Consider the following 21,430-nt stretch of genomic DNA (forward strand, 5'->3'; position numbering starts at 1 on the left):
GTGCCAGCAATAACATTGTTACTATTAAGGCGTTATTGTTATTACTATTATCAGAGAACATGGTTCCAACTCTGTAAGGGGCAGACCCACCATGCTTTCAAGGAGCTTCTTTCTAGTTCTGAAGTGAACAGGTAGCTGATTCAAAGAGATAAACTGTATAAACTTTTTCCCTGGAGGCGGTATGTCAAAATCAGTGAACAAGGGTCAGAATTTTTTATTGAAAAGATTTCTTTGGATAGAGCAGATGAACTGAAACTAATGAACGCAGGGTCCATTAGATTTCAGCTACCCACGTTGGGCCCCGGAACACACACACACACACACCCCTCCCCCCACGCCCGCTCTGGACGTCCCGCTGCGGGAGCAGGCTCTAAGAAGGACCCAACCACCGTTAACAGTGGGCCCCTCCCTGCTGCGCGCGCACTTTCCCAGAGAGAAACCCGGCCAGGAGCGCGCCGCAGCAGGTCCGGCGGGGCCCGCGCCTGCGCAGAAGGCTTGGACGAGAAGGCGGGAAAAGACAAGATGGAGCGACAGGCAGTACGTGGCGCTTGTTTCCTTCGCGCGGGCGGAGGGCGGACAGTCAGGGAACGGCAGCGATCTCGGCCTTCCGCTGCGGACCCGAGCCCGGCCACTTGCCTTCTGCCATTGGGGTCACCTTCGTCTGGCTGGGCCTCGGTTTCCTGACTGACTGACTGGGCCCTGGCTGATGGACTGTGACTGACGCGCTGCCAGCGGGGCCAGAAAGACGGACTGCCAGGACTGGCGCGTGGCAGAAGCAGTTTAGAGAGAATTTCAGACACCTATGCGCCACACTCGTTTCTTTCCTTCTTTTCCTCCTCCCCCTTGTCCTTCCTCGAAGAACTTGACCCAACCAGTTAGGAGCCCAGACATCCCGGAGCCCCTGCCTTCACCCCGGCCCCTCCAGGTTTCCCCGCCTTTGTCCTCCAGGCACAACGTTCCCCCACCTCACACCCCCGACCTCATGGTGTGCACCCCAGCTCCGCCCGTCTCTTCTGCGGGTCCCCAGCATGTTGCAAACAGGTGCCCAGGGCCAAAGGAGTGGGAGGAGGGGCTGACCACTACTTAACACCCTCCCTCCTTCAGCCTCTCAACTGCTGACTGTGCTCTCAGGTGGACATACCCCACGCAAAGTGCAAGGACCAGGAGCCACAACAATTGGGGGACAACAAGGAGCCGCAGCAGGGCGAGGAGAGCCACGAAGAGGAAGCTGGCCAGGGGCCAGCTAGGTGAGGAAGCCCTTGACCCAATGGGTCCAAACAGTCCCCTTACCCCAAGACACAGTGTCTGCTCTTGGTGCATTTGTTCCATGTACTAGTTGAGAATCTCTCATGTGCTTGGCATGGACTGACACTCTAGAGGAGGAGACAGATTGTAAACCCAGCAATATATAGTAGTCAGTGGGTGCTAAGTGCTATGGGGGAAAAATAGGGAGAGAGTGACAGGTAGCCTATTTAGATCAGAAGAAGGTCAGGGAAGGCTTCATGGAGGAGGTGACAAGTGAACCATGCAGGTAGGGAGAACTATGTTTCAGGCAGAGAAATAAAACAACTGTGGCCCTGGCTGGTGTGGCTCTGTGGATTGAGTGCCTGCCTGCAAACCAAAGGGATACTGGTTCAATTCCCACTCAGGGCACATGCCTGGGTTGCGGGCCAGGTCCCCAGTTGGGGACGCATGAGAGGCAACCACACATTGGTGTTTCTCTCCCACTCTCCCTCCCTTCCCCTCTCTTTAAAAATAAATAAATATTTTTTTAAAAAAAGAAAAAACAGCTGCAAGGGCCTGAAAGGATGAGATAGAGGGAGATAGTAAGAGATACAGTCAGACAGGTAATGGAACTTTGGATGTTAATTACCCATGAAAAGTTTTGGAATAGAGGCATGGCGTGAAGTTACAAGTGGAGTGGAAACTAACTAATAAAGTTATGTTGGAACACATGTGGATGCCTCTGCAGAGTTGAGGTGTTCACCTGGTACTAAAGGGTACTACAGAGCTGAAAGATTTACTATCTAGACTTGCACAGAAGTTCACAGACCTCTGGACTAAAGTATTAAAAGGCTCTCTCTGGCTGCCATGTAGAGAAAGATTATTAGGGCAGGTATGGAAGCTCGGAAACCAGTAAGGAGGCAAATGGAATCATCTCGGTGTAAGATGACTCTTGACTTGGGCCATGGTGGATCTATGGAGGTGATGAAAAGAGGTCAGATTCTAGATGTATTAAGAAGCTAGAAAGCCCAGGCTGGGTAGCTCAGTTGGTTAGAGCATCATCCTGATATGCCAAGGTTGCAGGTTTGATACCCAGTCAAGGCACATGCCAGAACTAACCAATGAATGCATAAATAAGTGGAACAACAAGCCGATGTCTCTCCTCTCTCTTTCAAAAAAAAAAAAAAATTAATACTCAACCGGTGAGTTTATAAATAAGTGGAACAGTAAATCTCTCTCTCTTGCCCTGGTTGGTATGGCTCAGTGGATTGAGTCTTTGAACCAAACAGTCGCCGGTTCAATTCCCAGTCATGGCACATGCCTCGGTTGCAGGGCAGGTCCCTGGTTAGGGACGCATGAGAGGCAACCACACATTGATGTTTCTGTCCTTCTCTTCCCCGCTTTCTAAAATAAATAAAATTTTTTTAAAAAAGTTTTTAAAAATTTCTCTCTTCCTCTCTCTCTAAAGTCAATTTAAAAAATAAAATAAAAATCAATTAAAAAAGCTAGAAGTGAAAGAAAATGCTAGTGAATTAGATGTTGGAGTAAAAGAAAGAGTAACGTCAAGGATGACAAAAATATGGTTTTGTTTTGCACATTTATTAATTCATTTATTAATTCACCAAGTGTTTATTGAAGGTTAGCTTTGGCTAGACCAGACTGGAGATACAGCAGTGAACAAATCGGAATCCCTGCTCTCTTGGACCCGACTTTCTTTCACTTAGTAATATGTATGTCCTTAACATTCCTCCATGTCTTTTCATTTCTTTTAAAGAAATTTCTTAAAATTGATTTGAGCGAGAGAGAGAAACATCTATTGGTTGCTTCTTGATGTGCCCTGACTGAGGATCGAACCTGCAATCTTGGTGTATCAGGATGACATTCTTACCCATTGAGCTACCCTGCCAGGGCTCATTTCTTTTTAGCACTGAGTAGTATTCTATTGTGTAGATATACCACAGTTTATTTATCCGTTTACCTATTGATGGACATCTTGGTTGCTTCCAAGTTTTGACAGTTATGAATAAAGCTATAAACATTCATGTGGACCTAAGTTTTCAACTCTTTTGGGTAAATACCAAGAAGCATGATTGCTAGATCATATGGTAAGAGTATGTTTGTTTTGTAAAACACTGCCAAACTGTCTTCTAAAGTGGCATTTTATATTCCCAACATCAATGAATGAGAGTTCCTATTGCTCCATATTCTCACCAGCAGTTGTTGTCAGTGTTTTGGATTTTCACCATTGTAACTGGGTGTGTAGTGGTATCTCATTGTGTTGATTTGTAGTTTCTGGATGAAGTATGAAGCTGAACATCTTTTCATATTTTTTTGCCATCTGCTTATCTTTTTTAGTGGAGTGTCTGTTCAGTTCTCTTGCCCATTTCTTAATGGGGTTGGTTTCTAACTTGAGTTTTAATAGTTCTTTGTATATTTTATTTATTTTATCCTCACCTGAGTACATGCTTATTGATTTTAGAGAGAGGAGAAGGGAGGGAGAAAGAGAGGGAGAGAAACATTGATTGGTTGCCTTCTGAATGTGCCCTGACCAGGGGACTGAACCTGCAACCCAGCATGTTTCCCTGCCTGGAAATTGAATCTGCAAACTGAAACTGACAACACCCAACCAACTGAGCCACACTGGCCAGGGCTCTTCCCATATTTCATATACTAGTCCTTTATAAGATCTATGTTTTACAAAGATTTGCTCCCATTCTATGGCTTGTCTTTTCATTCTCTTAACAGTGTCCTTTGTAGGCAGGAATGATTAATTTTAATGAAATACAGTTAATCAATTTTTTTTGTGTGTGTTGTAACTAAGAAATCATCATCAAACCCAAGGTCACCTAGATTTTCTTCTGTTATCTTCTAGGAGTCTTACAGTTTTGTGTTTTACATTTAGATCTGTGATTCAATTTAAGGTTTGTGTCTAGCTTCAGTTTTTTGCATGAGGATGTCCAGTTGTTCCAGCACCATTTATTGGGAAAACTTTTCTTTATCCATTGAATTTTATTTGTTTCTTTGCAAAAATCAAGTTACTATATATGTGTTAGTCTATCTCTGAGTTCTCTATTCTGTTCCATTGATTTATAGTCTATTCGTTCACAAGTACCACACCAGCTGGATCATTGTAGCTTTACAGTAAATCTTGAAGTTGTGTAGCATCACTTCTCTGACTTTGTTCTTCAGTATTGTGTTGGTTGTACTGAGTCTGTTGGCAAGCTGACTTTCTAAAAGAAATGATAAAAAAAAAAAAAAAAGAATGTGATTTCAGCTGGTGGTAAGAGTTGTGAAGAAACAAAGCAGAGTAAAGAGTGACTGAAGTGATAGGGAGTCAAGAATAGTTAGAGAAGACCTATAAGGAGGTCACATGAGAAGGAGCCAGCCAGGAAACATCTGGGGGCCCAAACATGCTGGCACAGTATGAAGTCCCTGAGGTAGAAATGAGCTGGGTTGCTCCTAAAACAATGAGGAGGCCAGCGTGTCAGGCTGAATAACATTCAATATTGTGGATCTACCACCTTGTATTGGGTCTGCTGCATGGGCAACAGCAGACCCTCCATATTACCCTGCCCAGGCTCTGTAGCTTCAGTTTCACTGGAGAGGACACTCCAGCGTCATCGCAAGATGTCGATTCAACACGGGAGGAGACAGATACCGTGTCACTCCCGAGTCGGACTGCACAGCCATTCTCGGTGGTGCAGATAGACTCTTAAGAAGCTACACCATCGTCTCTCGAGACGGACGGCTGCCGACGACGACGACGACCACCTTGTATTTATTCATTCATCAGTTGATGGACTTTTGGGTGGTTTTCACTTTTTGGCTCTTGTGAGTAATGCTATTGTGAACGTCCGTGTCCACGTTTTGGTGTGGACGTGTTTTTTATTTCTCTTGGGTAGATATCTAGGAGGGGAACTTCCGGGGCAAAGAAGAGATATCTCAGGTTCCTGTTATAAAAAGACCCTGGCTGCTTTGTGGAGAATGAGTGGATGTGATGAGATCAGGTGGGAGGCTTCTGTGGGAGTGGCATCTAGCAAGGCCGAGGGAGAGAAGCTCTGGGGGCAGGGTCTTTTGTGAGGCGTGAGGAAGGGGATAAGCCCAGGATGTTTCCCAGCTGTATGCTCAGAAAACAGTGAGAAGGCTGGCAAGTCAGGTGTTGTGACTGGCAGAGGGATACCAGGATGGTGGTATTTTGAGGTATGCTGGAGCTGGTTCCTACCAGCTCACAAGATCCAGTTCTACACATCTCTTCCCAGCCTGGCATTTAGCAACTTCATATTGGTAGCTTGAAATTGGCTATAGTGGGAGTTTTTGTACCATGGAAATTGTCAAACACTACAAATCAGGGCTTTATTCTCCCCTCCACCCACCCAGAGAGCCAGTTGCTAAATGCTTACCAGCACACCACTGGCTCCCCAGTTTCTGGCTTGGGCTGTTTTCCAGTAGGTGGTGGTCTCACAGGCAGAGACAAAAACATGTTTTGCCCTTGTTGAGTTTGCGGTGACCAGGGAAATGCACATGAATGTGTCCAGATACAGTTGGACTTTCTGACCCACAACTCAGGAGGGCCGGGGCTGGAGATGGCGCCATGGGACTCACTGTTTCAGTGGCAGCTATGGGGTGCATGAGCTCATCACCCAGGGAAACAGTGAGAGGAGGCCAGGCTCAGGACAGGACCCTGAGGACCCCAGGACTAAAGCCAGCTTCCCCTTACCTCCCAGATTCCTGGTTGGAAAGCAGGCTACAGGGTGGGATGGCTTCCAGGTGTGTGCTGTCACATGGAGACCAGAAAAAAGGAAATGACTGGAGACATTTGTTTGATAACATCTTCCTGCAAATAACATGTTTAGACCTGATCTAAGTGGTGAAGAGACACAGATAATTGGAAATCATTGTGAGACTTCAAGGGGTTCCACAAAAGCTTTGGGCCGAAAAATAGATGGATTAGAACCAGTGCAAGAGTCATTTAATAGATCCCGCTGCAGAAACCCAGGAACAAGATTAAAATGTGAACACATTTCAGGAGACAAAAGCAGGGGGTGAGGAATGGGCTCAGCAGCTTCTATTTAGAACTTCCCTCTTCCTGGCTGTACTTCAGCAAAACCTCATTTTGCATAAGTGCCAGAGATTCTGTTGTGTTCCTCCCTGAATATTTGATTAGATCACCTCCCCTCCTGGGACTGCTGCCTGTGGTGGTCATAAGTGGCTGGCAGATTGTTTACTTGTATGTATCTGTTAAAGACTATGGAGGTACCGCCCCACCAGGGGGCCTCTGGCTCACATGCCTGCCAATCAAGCTTTAGTTGGAGCTAACAGATGGTCTCTTCTCTTTAGACCCATTTCATCTGCTGTTCCATTGCCCCCTACCAGACTGGGCCCTCCTCGAGAACTCTGTTGTAATCCTCCCAGGCGAATTAGGGACTCCTTAGAAGGACAGACCATAATAGATGAGCATGGAGATGTGTTCACAGCCCCTACTTCGATACCCCACCACCATACCTGCTGTGTTGGGCCCACTTCCATTCCCTGGCCTCTGTCCAAGGTTCGGCAACAGAAGCAGACCCAGGAAGGGGAAAGCCAGTGGAGAGGACACCGTGCATTTTGTTTATTAAAGTTAATTGGTGAATACAGGCCCAGGAAAGACTCTGATTCATTAGCATTCTGATTAATATGCAGCTGCTGAGTATTAAGAAAAATGAAATGGAAAGGAGTAAATCCCCAAAGGAGAGGTTGAAAAAAGTATTTTTGCAGACATCTGATGCAGACTTTTGTCCCACAATGAAATTTGAATGAGCCAAATTCAAGTGATTTTTCACCATTTGCACAGCGCCATGAAGAATGGTCCCAGACTCATCACTGGAGCGACTTTGAACCATTAGCAGTTCAAGCAGGTTGTGAGCAATTACATAAAAGAAGCACCTGATGTTATCCCTGATTTTATTTCAGGATTCTTACATTGCTGAGTCAACAAGTAATTGTGAGTACAAAGAGGCTTTCCAACAGGAATGTTATACCAGCCTCTGCTCAGTAGTTCATTCATTTAGGTATTCAGCAATCCCCGCCCCCCAGCCTGCACAGCACCCTGGAGAGAACCTTTCTGAACAAACTGGGTGTGTTGGGATCCATAAGTGAAGGTGCTGTGCGGGTGAACTAGCAGAAGCTCTGAATGTTGCCTAGTAAAACTGGCAGAAAGGGAAAGTCATTTCAGGCAAAGGCTGATGGATTTGGTGAAACTGTAGAAAGTTCCAAATTGCTGTAGTGGAGGGTGGAAAGAGAGGCCTAGGGCCTTGGAAGGCCTTGGGTTCTGTGCTGGGGAATTTAGACTTGATCCTGTGGCTTGGGGGAAGGCTTTTGTAGGCTGTGGGACATCAGGTTGTAGTTATATATTTTTTCTTTTTAAGATTTTATTTTTCCAATCAATGTTTTTCTCTCACATTGATGCTTCTTTCTCTCTCTCCTTTTTTCTAATATCAATAAATATATCCTTGGGTGAGGATTTTTTAAAAACTTTTAATAAAATTAACTCTTGACTGGCTGCCTCATCCGGTGGGAGCAGTCAAGCAGGTACACTAGACCCAAGGCAGACTACAGGCTGCGGACATCTCCCAAAAGGTTTAGAAAGGGATGCAGCAAGTTGTTGACAGGAAGATTAATCTAAGAAAGCATCTATACTATTTATAGAATTATTGATGCTCATTTAAAAGCAGCAAGTTTATGTCATAAAATTACTATGTACTTCAGTCAGGCGTATTCCCTTGTTCTGGAAACTTGGGTGGATTTTATGTGTGCCTTTGAGTCTGTTTTCTTAGTTATAAAATAGGGATGCTGTCTCTTTTGGGGCAGGTGTGTGCATGAAATAACCAAGTGTCACCCACAGGAGACACACAACACTGGTTCTCCTCCCACAATCAAGCTAATTCAGATCAGCCACACTGAGGAGAGTTTGGTGCTGATCTTATTTTCCTGTACTTTTTCAGAAGTCAGGTTTCTAGCCCCTCTATTGCTACCTCCAGTGCCAATCGCCAGCTGATGATGCTGGAAGGGAAGTCAGGACCCTACTTTTCCTCTCTGGAATCAAGCATCGAGATCCTGAAGAAGAGGGCCCAGGAGCTGATCGAAAATATTAATGAGAGCAGGCAGAAGGACCATGCACTCATGACCAACTTCAGGGACAGCCTCAAGATCAAGGTGACAGATTTCCCCATACACACTGCAAAGCCTCAGAGGTTGGGGTGGGGAAAGTCCTTCTGTTAAAGTTGAAAGGGGTAGGGAATGAACCACTGCTGAGCACCTGTTATGTCCCCAGTATGGGGCCAGACAATTTGCATACAGTACCTCATTTCACCTTTCCAACAATGCTGCAAAGAATAGGTCCATTTTATAGATGGGAAAGGTGAGGCTTAGAGATAATTTGCCCTGGCTGGGCAGCTCAGATGGTTAGAGCACCATCCCAGTAGGCCAAGGTTGCAGGTTCGAGCTCCAGTCAGGGCACATAAGAGCACCAATGACTACATAAATAAGTGGAACAAGAAATCAATGTTTCTCTCTCTCCCTAAAAACCAATTAAAAAATAATAATTTGCCTGAATGAGAGAGCCAGAATAAGGGACCAACATCCATCTCCACCCACAGTCCAGCCTCCTTATTACACACAAGGACTAAAGGCTATGGGAATAGGGGGTTTAAGCATGGTCTATGTTAACACAGCCATTTGTCCTCTAGAAGTCAATTGGTTTGTAGTGGGAGATTAGGGGTTCCTTGACATGACTGGGGCTTATGTCAAACAAAGCCTGATGTTATGTTCATGTCTGGTGTTAATGACTGTTCCTGATGCTCCCTCAGAATGCACAAAGGATCCCATGAATGGGACATCTCTTGATAGTAGGCTGACTTCTCCCACCTGTTTTCCCCCTCCCATCGCTATGAGTACACAAAGCATAGAAAATTGTATAAAGCCCTAGCTGGTGTGGCTTCATGGACTGTGCATTGGCCTGCAAACCAAAGGGTCACCAGTTCGATTCCCAATCAGGGCACATGCCTGGGTTGCAGACCCGGTCCTCAGTTGGGGAAGCGCAAGGGGCAACTATGCATTGGTGTTGCTCTCTCCCTCTTTCTCCCTCCCTTCCCAGCTCTCAGAAAATAAATAAGTAAAATCTTAAAAAATTTAAAAAAAAAAAAGAAAATTGACTAAAGTATAACACAGCATAAAAAAATATAAAAACAGCCATGGCTGCTATGGCTCAGTGGATTGAGCATTGGCCTGTGAACCAAGTGTCGCTGGTTCAATTCCCAGTCAGGGCACATGACTAGGTTGCACGTCAGGTCCCCAGTTGGGGGTGGGAGTGAGAGGCAACCACATCGTGATGTTTCTCTCCCTCTCTTTCTCCTTTTCCCTCTAAAAATAAATAAATAAACAAACAAATTAACTAATTAAAAAAAATTATATATATATATATATATATATATATAAACATTCCTATGATCCACCACCCAGAGGCTACTTTGTTGCATGTTTTCTTCTAGTCTCTGTTATGTACTTCCTGACCTGGTGGAGCATATAATGCATACATAATTTTTCAATTTCACTTTTAAATTTTTTTTAGGTTTTATTTATTTTTAGAAGGAGGGCAATGGAGGGACAGAGAGACAGAGGGAGAGAAACATTGATGTGTGAGAGAAACATGGATAGGTTGCCTCTCGCACGGCCCCCATCTGGGGACCCAGTCCACAACCCAGGCATGTGCCCTGACTGGGAATCAAACCAGTGACCTTTCTGTTCACAGGCTGGCGCTCAATCCACTGAGCCATACCATTCAGGGCATAAACATTTTTTTTAAATGTAGGCACTTTCACTCCCAGCCACTGGGGTTGTTTTTACCATTTTTATATGATAAACTGCAGAAATCTTAGGGAGCCACTTAAAACACATCTTGTGATGCCTCTAGTTTGATTTTTCAAGAACATGTCTTATTGTTTAAAAGGTTGCAGACCTGACGGAGAAACTAGAGGAGAGGATGTATCAGCTTTATAATCACCACAACAAGATCATTCAGGAAAAGCTCCAAGAATTCACCCAGAAAATGGCGAAGATCAGCCATTTGGAAACAGAGCTCAAACAAGTGTGCCACACTGTGGAGACCGTGTACAAAGACCTGTGTGTCCAGCCAGAGGTATGACTAAACCCACACAGGGGACATTGCCTGGGGAGAGTTGTAGCGGCTAAGATAAAAGTAAATGTCAACAGAAACCAAGGGTGTTAGTGCCCCACAGGGGCCACTATCACTGGAAAGCCCTGGGTGCTCCTGCCATCTTGCTTGTGGCTCCATGCTCCCCTGTAACATGGTGTATTGGAGCTGAGAATCCAGCCCATTGTTATTTCCCACTGCTATGTGACCAGCTCTGGGGTGACAGAAAGTACAAAGTCCCCTCTGCCAACAGCCCTGGGCAATGCCTAACCAGGTTTACTTTTTACAGCAGAGCCAAAGACGTAGACATGGGCTAGATCACTGGGGGGGCAGGGTGTGGGGAAGGAGTCCCTACCACATCTGAGCACCTCGCAGCCCCTATAGGTGTTCATTTTCCCTATGACTGAAAGGGCTACCCTGGTGGTTATAAATAAATGTGGCCCAACACTCAAGGTCAAACATGCAGACTCTTTTATTATTCACTCTCTCCTCATTCTGCCCCAACGTTCAGCATAAGGCACTTATCCCCGAGATGGGAGGGTCAGAGGGCACACAGGGAACTCAAGGGGTGGGCTCGGGGGCTTGGTCAGATACCAGGCCAGGTCTCACAGAAGTTGCTTCTGTGGTTCTCTCTTTCCTCTCCCTGCTCCACGCCAAGAGAAGCTTCTGTTCCAAGGTAAGTGGAGTCCGTTCCCATTCATGGTTAAAAGTAGATTGAGAAACTTGGTACAGAGTCCGATATTCTTTTTAAGGAGCACATATGAGTGACTTCAAAAGGGAAATTTTGAAAATTAAAAATCAGTATCTCACCTCCCACCATAAAAATTGGCTCCACCTGCCACCTCCCCTGAGTAAGCTCGGAGCAGTGCAGCTCCCTGGGAAGGGTTCAGGACCATCCAGGCTCCTGGGGAAAGTGTGATCACTTGCTGGCTGTGAAGGCCTGGATCCCTGTAATTGCCCTTCCAAGGATCAGAGCGTGAATGTCGTGAGTACCTGGACAAAATAAATACAAAGTCAGTTTGGAGTCTTAACAGCTCACAACTTCCCTTTAAAGTCAATCTTCATGTCTCTCCCCAGGCTACTACTTTGGAAGAAGAACAAACCCATAAAGATGGTGAATGCTGACAGCTTTCTGAGTCACCACTTAGTAACAGCCACCAAGAGAAGGCTCAGAAGCCACCATTCTGGCCACATTGAAAAAATTGTTTTTCACAGTTCTATGATGCATCTTGGCAAAAACAAACACGTGCCAGACCCAAAGACAGCAAGTCCAGCTACCATCATGGGTCCAGCTTTGGTGTCCCCAACATGTGACAAATTTACCTCACCCCAGCCCTGCACAGTTCATTAAATGTTTGATTTTCAACCCAGCCATGCTTCTTTCCCACAGGGGTAGAGTGCTCTGATGTGCTCTGGAAACACATCAGGCCCCTTCTCATCCACAGGAGGAATAGGAAAGCAAACATCAGTTAATGGCTTGCCCAGCTGAGCTACCCTGTCCTGAAGCTGCCACCTACACCCCATGCCTTTGAGTCAGGGTAACACTTGACATGCCTCAGCACTCACTTGCTCTTCCTCAGCTTCCAGGGGCAGGAAGCAGAGATTACCACCTCCCTTATGTGGAGCAAAATAATTGTTTGCTTTTATGTATTTATTTATTTATATTTTATTGATTATGCTATTACAGTTGTCCTGGTTTTCCCCCCTCTGCTCCCCTCCTCCCTCAGGCAATTCCCCCACCATTGTCCATGTCTGTGGGTCATGTGTATAAGTTCTTTGGCTACTCCATTTCCTATACTGTACTTTACATCCCCCTGGCTGTTCCGTAACTATGTATTTGTACTTCTTAATCTTCTCACCTCTTCACCCATTCCCCCACACCCCCTCCCATCTGGCCACCATCAACACATTCTCCATATCCATGATTCTGCCTATTCTTGTTTGCTTTATTTGGGTTTTGATTCAACTATTGACAGATATAGATTTTTGCCATTTTATTGTTCCTAGTTTTGATCTTCTTTTTCTTAAACAAGTCCCTTTAACATTTCATATAGTAATGGTTTGGTGATGATGAACTCCTTTAGTTTTTCTTATCTGGGAAGCTCTTTATCTGCCCTTCAATTCTAAATGATAGCTCTGCCAGGGAGAGCAATCTTGGCTGTAGGTCCCTGCTTTTCATGACTTTTAGTTGTAATTTTGATGTGGTTGTGCAATGTCTGCCTATGCAACCATCTTGACAGAAAGTTCTCAACTGTTTACTTTCTAAAGTGCACACCTGACCCCTTCCTCTCCTGCATGAAACCATCTGAAGGCCCCCTCCTCTTACCCTCAAGGTCCTTCTCACACCTGTAGGACCCTCCACCCCTCCCCTCTTGCAGTTTCTGGAATGTCCCATCCAGAAGAGCACACAAGCTATTTTACCGTCTTTGCCTAGGGAGCTCCTAGACCGCCAAGGACTCAGTCCTACTTTTTCCACATCTACTTTCCCATGAGGCAGTTGGTTCTGGGCCCCATTTGTGTCACAACCAGTTGCCAGCTGCACACACCAAAGTCTGTAAATGTTTTTTTCTTGTTTTCTCTTAACAACATGTAGTGGCCTGTGTGTACTCTTCTTTGCATTAGCAGCTCACTGGGCATCATGCCCCGCTCTGGGGCTGCCTGAGGAAGCCAGCAGTGAGCTTGGGAACACCCCTCCTCCAAGCATCATGAAGGAAAGGCCAGAAAGCACCTCACCTCCTAGGTCCCAGTGTGAGCCACTCCAGATGATACAGGGTGGGACCTGCCTCAGGTCATGCTGTCAGTGGTGACAGCTGGGAGTAGGATTCAGGTCTGCTGTCCCACCCTCCTCCCTGCCCCTCTTCTCCAGACAGTGAGACCACTATATGCATCCCCATTCCCTAAAGGATCCAGCCCTCACCTTCATAGGTGTTCACGGACTCCAGGTTCATGGCATGTCTGATCACGTGATACTCATCGGAAATACCATTTCCTCCCAGCACGTCTCGGGCCTGGCGGGCGATGTCCAGGGCCTTCCCACAGTTATTCCTCTTCAGCAAGGAGACCATTTCTGGGGTAGCCCTGATGCAGCACAGACATGGTTACAAAGAACTGACCCTGCTCCAAGCACCCCTACACCCTAGGCTAATGAGCCAGGGGGAGGATTTCCCATGTTACAGTCAAAGCAGCAGACACCAAGCTCCCAATGAAGGACAAACAGGGTGGGTCCCAACTCATCAAGGCCAAGAGAGAGAAAAGAGACTGGGACTCCAAGGGACACCAGGCAGGAAGGACCTTTCTCTTCAGGGCCAGCAACTACCATGCCCAGGAGAAGCACAAGCACAGGGTCCTTCTGCCACAGCTGTTCCCCTCTGCCTCCCCCTTCAAGTGGCCCCTACTTGTCTTGATCCTTCAGGCGGCCAAGCTGCAGGCAGGCATGAAGGCCCAGCGTGATCTCAGTAAGCATGTCCGCCAGCTTCTTCTGAATCAGCTGGTTCCTGGCCAGTGGGACACCAAACTGCATCCTAGCCAGGTATGGTCAGGGTAAGTTAAAGCCGGTGGGGGGAGGGGAAACAATCCGCAGTCCTGGCCCAGGGCCCCACTGACCCAGGAAGCCTTTCTAAGCTGCCTCAACCCCTGCAGAGCTTGCCCTGGTCCTATCATTGACTCAGCCCATCACTGCTCAGAAGGACTTCCTTGGCCATTTCACAGAGCAGGAAGCTTAGGTCTGGTGGGTGGGAGCTGGGGAGTCACTGGTGGGTTAAATAATGGAACCTGAGCCCCACCATGCCCCCAGGAGCTCTCAAAGCAGCCCCCACTCACCTGTCCAGAGTGTACTGCCGGGCTGTGTGAAAACAGAACTCAGCAGCTCCAAGCACTCCCCAGGCAATGCCATACCGGGCATTGTTTAGGCAGCCAAAGGGACCCTGTAGGATTGAGAGGAGGCCCTTAATCCCGATCAGAAGGAACTCAGAGGATCTGTGCAGAACCAGCTCCGAAGTAGGGGGATACCTCCTCAGACATCCAGACAAAGAGTCAGTGTAAAAGAGGGGATTCAGGAAGGCCATTTAAATCACACAGCCTTGGCACCAAAGCTCATGCAAGGCTCAGTGCCTGCTCACTCTTGGTTTGCATACAGTTCTACCCAGCCCAGGATCTGGATTGGCTGCTCAGACCTAAGGACTGACATAAGGAGATAGGAAGGTGTACATGCACCAAGGGATTAAGCTGGTTCAGGCTCATATGTATCCTGAGCAGAGATATGAGTAAGATAGTCACTGAAAGAGACAATGTACAGGGACCTTGTCCGTCTGGTCCCAGCTGGGACCAGTCTGCCCAAGAAAGGTGAATCAGCATATGACCCAACACCAGTTCCCAAGGTGGCTTCTGCTCACCGCCAGACCGGAGGCATTGGGCAGCACGTTCTCCTCCGGTACCTCCACACCATCCATGACAATCATGCCAGTGGCTGAGGCCCGCAGGGAGAACTTGCCCTCAATCTTGGGAGCCGAGAGGCCACGCATTCCCTTCTCCAGCAGGAAGCCCCGAATGCAGTTATCTTCACACCGAGCCCACACTACAAACAGGTCGGCTGCAGGCGAGTTGGTGATCCTAGGAGTGAGACAGGCAGTGAGTGTGTGCCCACTGCCCCTCTGACCTGCCCACCCACCTGAGGGAACCAGGCCTCTCACCAAGTCTTGGTCCCATTGAGAGTGTAGCTCCTGCTGGATGGGTTATGGCAGGCTCTCGTCTCCATACTGCCAGGGTCACTCCCATGGTTAGGCTCTGTGAGCCCGAAGCAGCCTAGGAGCTCCCCTTTGGCTGTAGGCATGAGACAGGGTCATGAGTCTACCTGTCCCTCATTTATACCCTCAACTGAAAAGTGTCACCCTCTCCACTGAGCCAGGCTAAGGCAGATCTGGCTCTTCCCTCATGGCATTTGTAGGTAGTGAAAGGACAGCACCCTCCAGCCCCCACCAACCGTAGTCACAATGCCATGACGGGGAAGGGGCCCCACAGGAGTCAGGAAGGAGTCATCTAAACTGTCTATAAGAGCAGTGAGAGCTAAACAAAAGGAGGTGTAGGGAAGAGTAGTCGTGGCAGTGGGTACTGGATGTACAAAGGCCCAGTGCTACATTCAGAGAATTCCAAGTAGCTGAGTCTGACTAGGTAGAGCAGTCAAGAGCGTGACCATAGATGAGGTTGGAAGGTCACCAGAGGCCAGGAAGTTAAGGCTTTAAACTTTGCGCTGGGATGGAGGAGACAGAAAGCAAATCAAGAGGGGAATAGGGAGGTGATGGTGGTGAGAAAGGGCCAGAGAGTCAAGAGAGACCTAGGAGGGATAAAGCCCAGGCTCTGACGGGGGGTCCAGGTGGCCATTGGTGCTATCCTTGAATTGAGGGCAGAAGGGAGGTTCAGGGGACAGCCCCATCCCTGAGTTCCAGACCACTGTGACTATCTTCCACCAGGCTCCACCGGTAGCTGCTCACCTAGCCGGGGCAGGTACTTCTGCTGCTGCTCCTTGCTGCCATATGCATAGATGGGGTGCATGACGAGGGAAGACTGGACACTCATTGCTGACCTGTAGCCACTGTCCACCCGCTCTAGCTCCCGGGCCAGGAGCCCATAAGCCACAGATGAGACTCCAGCACAGCCATACCCTGGTGGGGGGTGAAGGTGGAGAAGGGGAGATGCGGCAATGGGGATCAAAGCCTGCCAGAGGACCAGTGACCCCTGAGGCCCAAGAGACAGAGATACATAGGGGTACCTAAGGAGGGGACACCAAGCTGGCCCTAGCTAAAGGGTTTATTCATTTCATTCCTATAGTTGGACAGAGGAGTAACAGCCTCTCTTTACAGACTGGGAAACCCAGGCTCAGGGAAATGAAGGGGCTTTACAGCACAAAGCTGGGGCTGCAGAATGTGGAGATAAATTTGTCCCTACCTTTGATGGTGGGACCCAAAACACCAAGCTCCCCCATCTCTGAGATGATCTCCCGGTGAAAAACTGCAAAAGGGCAGATGCTCAAGTTTAGGCCCAGTCCTAGCCCACTGGAGCCCCCACCCCAGGCACAGAGGTCCAGAGGCCTGGTTAGAGCAGGCAGAGGTGGTGTGTATGCTGAAGGGTGCCCAGTAGGCAGCCTGGGCACCTTCGTTGCGATTGGCCAGCAGGATGCGGGGCATGAGGCGCTCCTGGCAGTAGGTGCGAAAAGTGTCCCTGATGAGGATCTCATCGGCTGTCAGCTGTTCCTCCAGCACCAGTGGATCCCTCCAGTCAAACTCTGGACGCAAGGCTGGGACACGGAGAAGGGGCTCAACTCAGCCCGCCCCACCCTCCTCTCCCAGAATCCTCCACCCACATCTGGCTCGAGGTTGAATATGGGTTGCAAACAGGACTGGCAAAGGGGCCCTTCCCCGGAAAACTCACTGCTGACTCGGCGCATCCGGCCCTGCCTCCCTGCCCCGGCAGCCCTCGGACTCTGGGACAGAGCCCACCCAGGGCCGACAGACAGTAGGACAAAGGTGTCAGACGCACGCGCGACGAGGGGTCCTTACATTTGGCCGGTCGGTTCTGTGTCTTCCCGCCCTTCTCTGCAAACACAGGACAAAAAAATCACCCCGGAAAAGTCCCCGAGTCTCCAGTTCCACCCTCCCCACCCTGCCCCCGACCCAGCACTGACCGGTGAGCGCCGCCGCCGAGCCCCAGGTGCGCAGGAAGAGCCGGAGGGACGCGCGACTCAGCAGCTGCAAGGAGACGCCTCTCAGGGCCATGTGGGCGGGCGAGCGCAGCAACCACGGCCGACCTGGAGGAGCGGGGACGTCAGAGCAGAGCGGCTCCTACCTGCGGCCCCGGCCCCTCGCCCCTCTCTCCAGTTCCTACTAGGTGCCTCCCGGCTTCCCTCACAGGCCACAGTGCAAATGACAAAGGCTGTTGACCTCGGGCGGGGGTGGGAGGGGCGGAGGCCAAATGGGGCTTTTCATTGGTTCCTCTTGGGCCCGGCTCCTTCACGAGTCTGTATTTTAAAAGGGCGATGGATGGCTTGTCGGAGGAAGCGGGAGGACCTAGGCGGAGAAATGTTAGCCCCTTAAAGGAGCAGAAAAGGGGGAATGGAGGAGGGAGCAGGAGAGGAAGGGTGGGAGGGAATCTGTATTCCTGCTCTGATTGGCCCTAGTAGGGGGCTCGGCCCACTCTTGGTTGGTCAGTTGCAGGAGGCATGTGCGAAGAGATTCTGGAGTTAAACGAGAAAACTGAGCAGGAGAAAAACAAGTCCAACCTGGAGGTCTCCTCTAATGGGGTGCTGTGTATGTGAGGAGGAGGAGGTGGGCTCTGGTGGGCCCTCTCAGCCCAACCTATTTGCTAATATGTCCCAAGAAGCATGTGTAGCTGCGTGTGACTGAATGTGAATTGGTGTGATTCCTGATGCTATGTGATTCTGTGTGTCATTGTACCTGAGTGACTATGTATCTTGTATGTGGGCGGGACTGACTATGCCTGTGACGTTTGGGACTGTTAACTGTGGCTGGTTGTGTAACTGTGACTGTTGTGTCTGTAATTGTGACTGAATGTTTTTGTAGTTTCTTGTCTGTGTAATTGTAAGCTTGTATAATGGTATTTTGTGTGATTATGTGTCTGTGTGGTACTGTGTGTATGACTGTTTTGGTGGTTTTCTCTCCAGGTGTGGCTGTTATCTTTGTGATAATATGACTAAATATATGTATTTATGTCTGTGATTGTGTGTATATGTGTCAGTGTCTTTTGCTCTGTGTGCAGTAGTGTATAATTATGTGCCTGACTGTGACATATGCCTGAGAGAGTGGCTTACTTAGCTAGGTCACTTTTAAGAGCATCTGTGGCACTGGGCAGTGTGGTTCACTCGGAGCATCATCCCATAGACCAGAAGGTCACGGGTTCAATTCGCCATCACGGCACATACCTAGGTTGTGGGTTCAATCCCCAGTTGGGGCACACATGAGAAAGCAATCAATCAGTGTTTCTCACATCATTCTCTCTTTCTCTCTCTCTCTCTCTCTCTCCCATCCTCTCCCTCTCCAAGCAATGAGAAAGTGTACTCAGATTAGTGTTAAAAAAAGAAAGAAAAGAAAAGAACATTTGTGTAGTTTGCATTTATCTGGGTGCATCACGCTTGACTGTATCTGAAAGACAAATGACCTACCCATTGCCGTTTGGGAAAATTAAGGCTCAGAAAGCAAAACAGATCTGGTCACAGTGGGCCAGCTACAGAGAAGGGGCCAGGACTGGGATCCAGGCATCTCAATTCCCAGGCCACACCATTGCTCACCTAGGAACACTTCTTTCTACATAGACACTCTGGGTAGTATAGTGTGTGTAGCATGCTTTGCCTCACACACTGTGACTGAGTGTGATGGGAGTACCTGTGGGATTGTGTCTGAAAGTGATCATAGGCCTCAAGTCCCCAGGTGCCTAGGGTCTGGGTGTCCCTGGACTCTCCCACTTTCTGGGTCCTTATTGTCCTTAATATCCAAATAAAATGGTTTACATCTTCTTCCTCACACAGCAGGCAATCCATCACCACCCTGAAATATTTGCGATTCTGCACAACTCTTATTCTTCTGGACACCTCCCTCTTCCTGGAGCCAGTGACCCCTCTCCTTCTACTCCTTCATTTCTTCCAAAGCTCCCTGCCCTGGAGCTGTTGTGGGTGCTGGAGTTCTCTATGCCCAGGGAGAAACCCAAATATAGGCTCAGGCCTTACTGTCCTTGAAAGTCCATTATTCCTACTGGCCACATCATCCCAGAGGCCTTATCTCCCAGCCAAATGCCTCTTTCTCTCTGGATCCTTGCACTCTTGCCTCATCTTTCAGAGCCAAACATGCCTGTTCAGTGCCTTGTCCTCAACCAAGGAGATCTTTCCCTAAAAGAGACTCTGCTTTCCTCTCCAGAAAACCACTTTAATTCCAGCCATTTAGTTTTATTGAAGTAAAATTCACATAACCTAAAATGAGCCATTTAAAATATACAATTCCCCTGGCTGGTGTGGCTCAGTGGATTGGGTGACAGCCTGTGGTCCATAGGGTCGTTTGTTTGATTCCCAGTCAAGGCACATGCCTGGGTTGCAGGCCAGGTTCCCAGTTGGGGGCATGCGAGAGGCAACCACACATTAATATTTCTCTCCCTTTCTTTCTCTCTCCCTTCTCCTCTAAAGATAAATATATAAAGTATTTTTAAAAAATAAAGTGTACAATTTAGTAGCATTTAGTACATTCACAGTGTTGTGCTATCACCACCTTTATCTAGTCCAGAATATTTCCATCACCCCAAAGGGAATCCTCGTACCCATTAGCAGTCACTTCCCATTCCCTCCTCCCCCTAACCCCTGGCAACTACTAATCTGTCTCTAGATTTTCCTATTCTGGATATTTCATGTAAATAGAATCATATAATATGTAACTTTTTGCTTTTTTGTGATTGGCTTTTTTCACTTGTTTTTGAAGTTCATCCACATTGTAACATGTATTATAACTTCATCCCTTTTATGGCTGAATAATATTTTCATTGTATGAATTGACCACATTTTGCTTATCCACTCATCTGATAATGGACATTTGGGTTGTTTCCACCTTTTGGCAATTGTGAATAATGCTGCTGTAAACATTGATGCACAAGTATTTGTCTGAGTCCCTGTTTTCAGTTCTTGAGTATATACCTAGGAGTGGAATTGCTGGGCCATATGGTCTAAGTTTAACTTTTTGAAGAATTGTCAAGCTGTTTTCTACAGTAGCTGCATCATTTTATATTCTGACCAGCAGTGTACTAGAGTTCCAATTTCTCCACATCCTTGCGAACAATTGTTATAGTCTTTTTTTTTTTCTTTTGTCATCATCTTAGTTGGTGTGAAGAAATGGCTTTTACATTAGTTTTTGGCTCCACCCCTCATGTAGTACATAATTTTGTGTTTTTTTTTTTAATGATGCATTTCTGGCACACCAGTTCTCATTTGTGTCTGTGATGTGTCTATGTCTGGGCAAGGTCGTGTGTCTATCCCTAGCAGGGTGTTTAATTTTCCATGTTCGTGTGATAGTCTGTCTGCATGTGGATGAGTGCGCCTCCTATGGTTGGCCATTGGTATCTATGCATTTGTGTAACAGGTGGCATGACTACAAATTGTTGTCAAATTTATATGGTATTGTGTGTGATTGTGTCTGTATCTGATGTTAGCTGTGTGTATAACTACTTCACTGTGTATCTGTGAATGGTTGTATACGGTTGGGTTTTATGCCTTTGTGACTGAGGCTGCATCTGTGTTTGACAAAACTGTATAACTATATCTTTATAATTTTGTAACAACATGTCTAGGAATCCTCATGTGTCTGTTTATACTTGTAGCTGGATCATGTCAGTATAATTGTATGATTGTGTGTGACTGGTAAAGTGTGTGATTGTGTCAGCACCTGTGTGATTATAAATTCTATGTCTAAAGGATTGTGTGACTATAACATTGTGTAATCAACAGTATATGGCTGTGTCTTCCTGCCTGCACAATTTATGTGATGCGCAGACACAATTATATGTGCAGGGACTGCATGATCAGTGTGGCTGAGGTGAACAGGAATTTGCGTCATTGTGTGTTCGTGAACTATATGTCTGTGATGTGTCCCTGGTGCCCCCACCCTGGACTCTCAGGACACCACAATGGAGGTCCCTGGTGCAGCACCTTGGATCCTGCCCCCACGTGGGGTGGAAATCAGGCAGCAACAATGTCCAGGGCAAGGGGTCTCCTGCAGATGCTTCCTGTAGTTCGATTCAATGGTTCTATTCCATTCAGGTGAGGGGCTAACTTCTCCCCAGACCCAGCTGCAGTGGCTACCAGCCTCAACCTCCACATAGATCCACTCTCTGTAGTGCCCCCTGAGGGGTCCGTGGTAGACAGTGGAGGCTGATTAGCAGGGGTCCCTCCTGCCATTGGGGTCAGACCCTGGGAGTTCATAACCCAGGCAATTTCAAACCAAGCTAAAATGAAGCTCCAGCTTCTAACCCTGCCAC

The 21,430-nt window shown here is 47.7% G+C and overlaps 2 protein-coding genes across 4 annotated transcripts; one reads left to right on the forward strand and one right to left on the reverse strand.

The window, feature by feature from the left end:
- Window positions 1-440: 440 nt before the first annotated feature.
- Window positions 441-11,777, forward strand: SYCE2 (synaptonemal complex central element protein 2). 2 transcript variants are annotated; one of them, XM_090289759.1, is made up of 6 exons: window positions 441-537; window positions 949-1,041; window positions 1,132-1,247; window positions 8,205-8,415; window positions 10,208-10,396; window positions 11,489-11,777. In XM_090289759.1, the coding sequence occupies exons 1-6, from the start codon at window positions 523-525 to the stop codon at window positions 11,534-11,536; spliced, it is 672 nt and encodes a 223-aa protein (XP_090145885.1). In that variant the 5' UTR covers window positions 441-522; the 3' UTR covers window positions 11,537-11,777. The 2 variants fall into 2 exon arrangements, with proteins under 2 accessions (XP_090145885.1, XP_090145886.1); XM_090289760.1 differs by lacking the exon at window positions 949-1,041.
- Window positions 10,866-17,301, reverse strand: GCDH (glutaryl-CoA dehydrogenase). 2 transcript variants are annotated; one of them, XM_090289757.1, is made up of 11 exons: window positions 17,088-17,300; window positions 16,963-16,998; window positions 16,557-16,700; window positions 16,352-16,414; window positions 15,898-16,068; window positions 15,100-15,229; window positions 14,803-15,019; window positions 14,231-14,334; window positions 13,807-13,932; window positions 13,329-13,489; window positions 10,866-11,404 (listed from the first exon to the last, which is right to left on the reverse strand). In XM_090289757.1, exons 1-11 carry the CDS (start codon window positions 17,176-17,178, stop codon window positions 11,331-11,333), a joined length of 1,317 nt encoding a protein of 438 aa, XP_090145883.1. In that variant the 5' UTR covers window positions 17,179-17,300; the 3' UTR covers window positions 10,866-11,330. The 2 variants fall into 2 exon arrangements, with proteins under 2 accessions (XP_090145883.1, XP_090145884.1); XM_090289758.1 differs by lacking the exon at window positions 16,557-16,700 and having other exon boundaries at window positions 17,088-17,301.
- Between the last annotated feature and the right edge of the window lie 4,129 nt (window positions 17,302-21,430).

Source organism: Furipterus horrens, unplaced genomic scaffold (genome assembly GCF_987537825.1).
Source record: "Furipterus horrens unplaced genomic scaffold, mFurHor1.1.pri manual_scaffold_10, whole genome shotgun sequence".
Taxonomy (NCBI): domain Eukaryota; kingdom Metazoa; phylum Chordata; class Mammalia; order Chiroptera; family Furipteridae; genus Furipterus; species Furipterus horrens.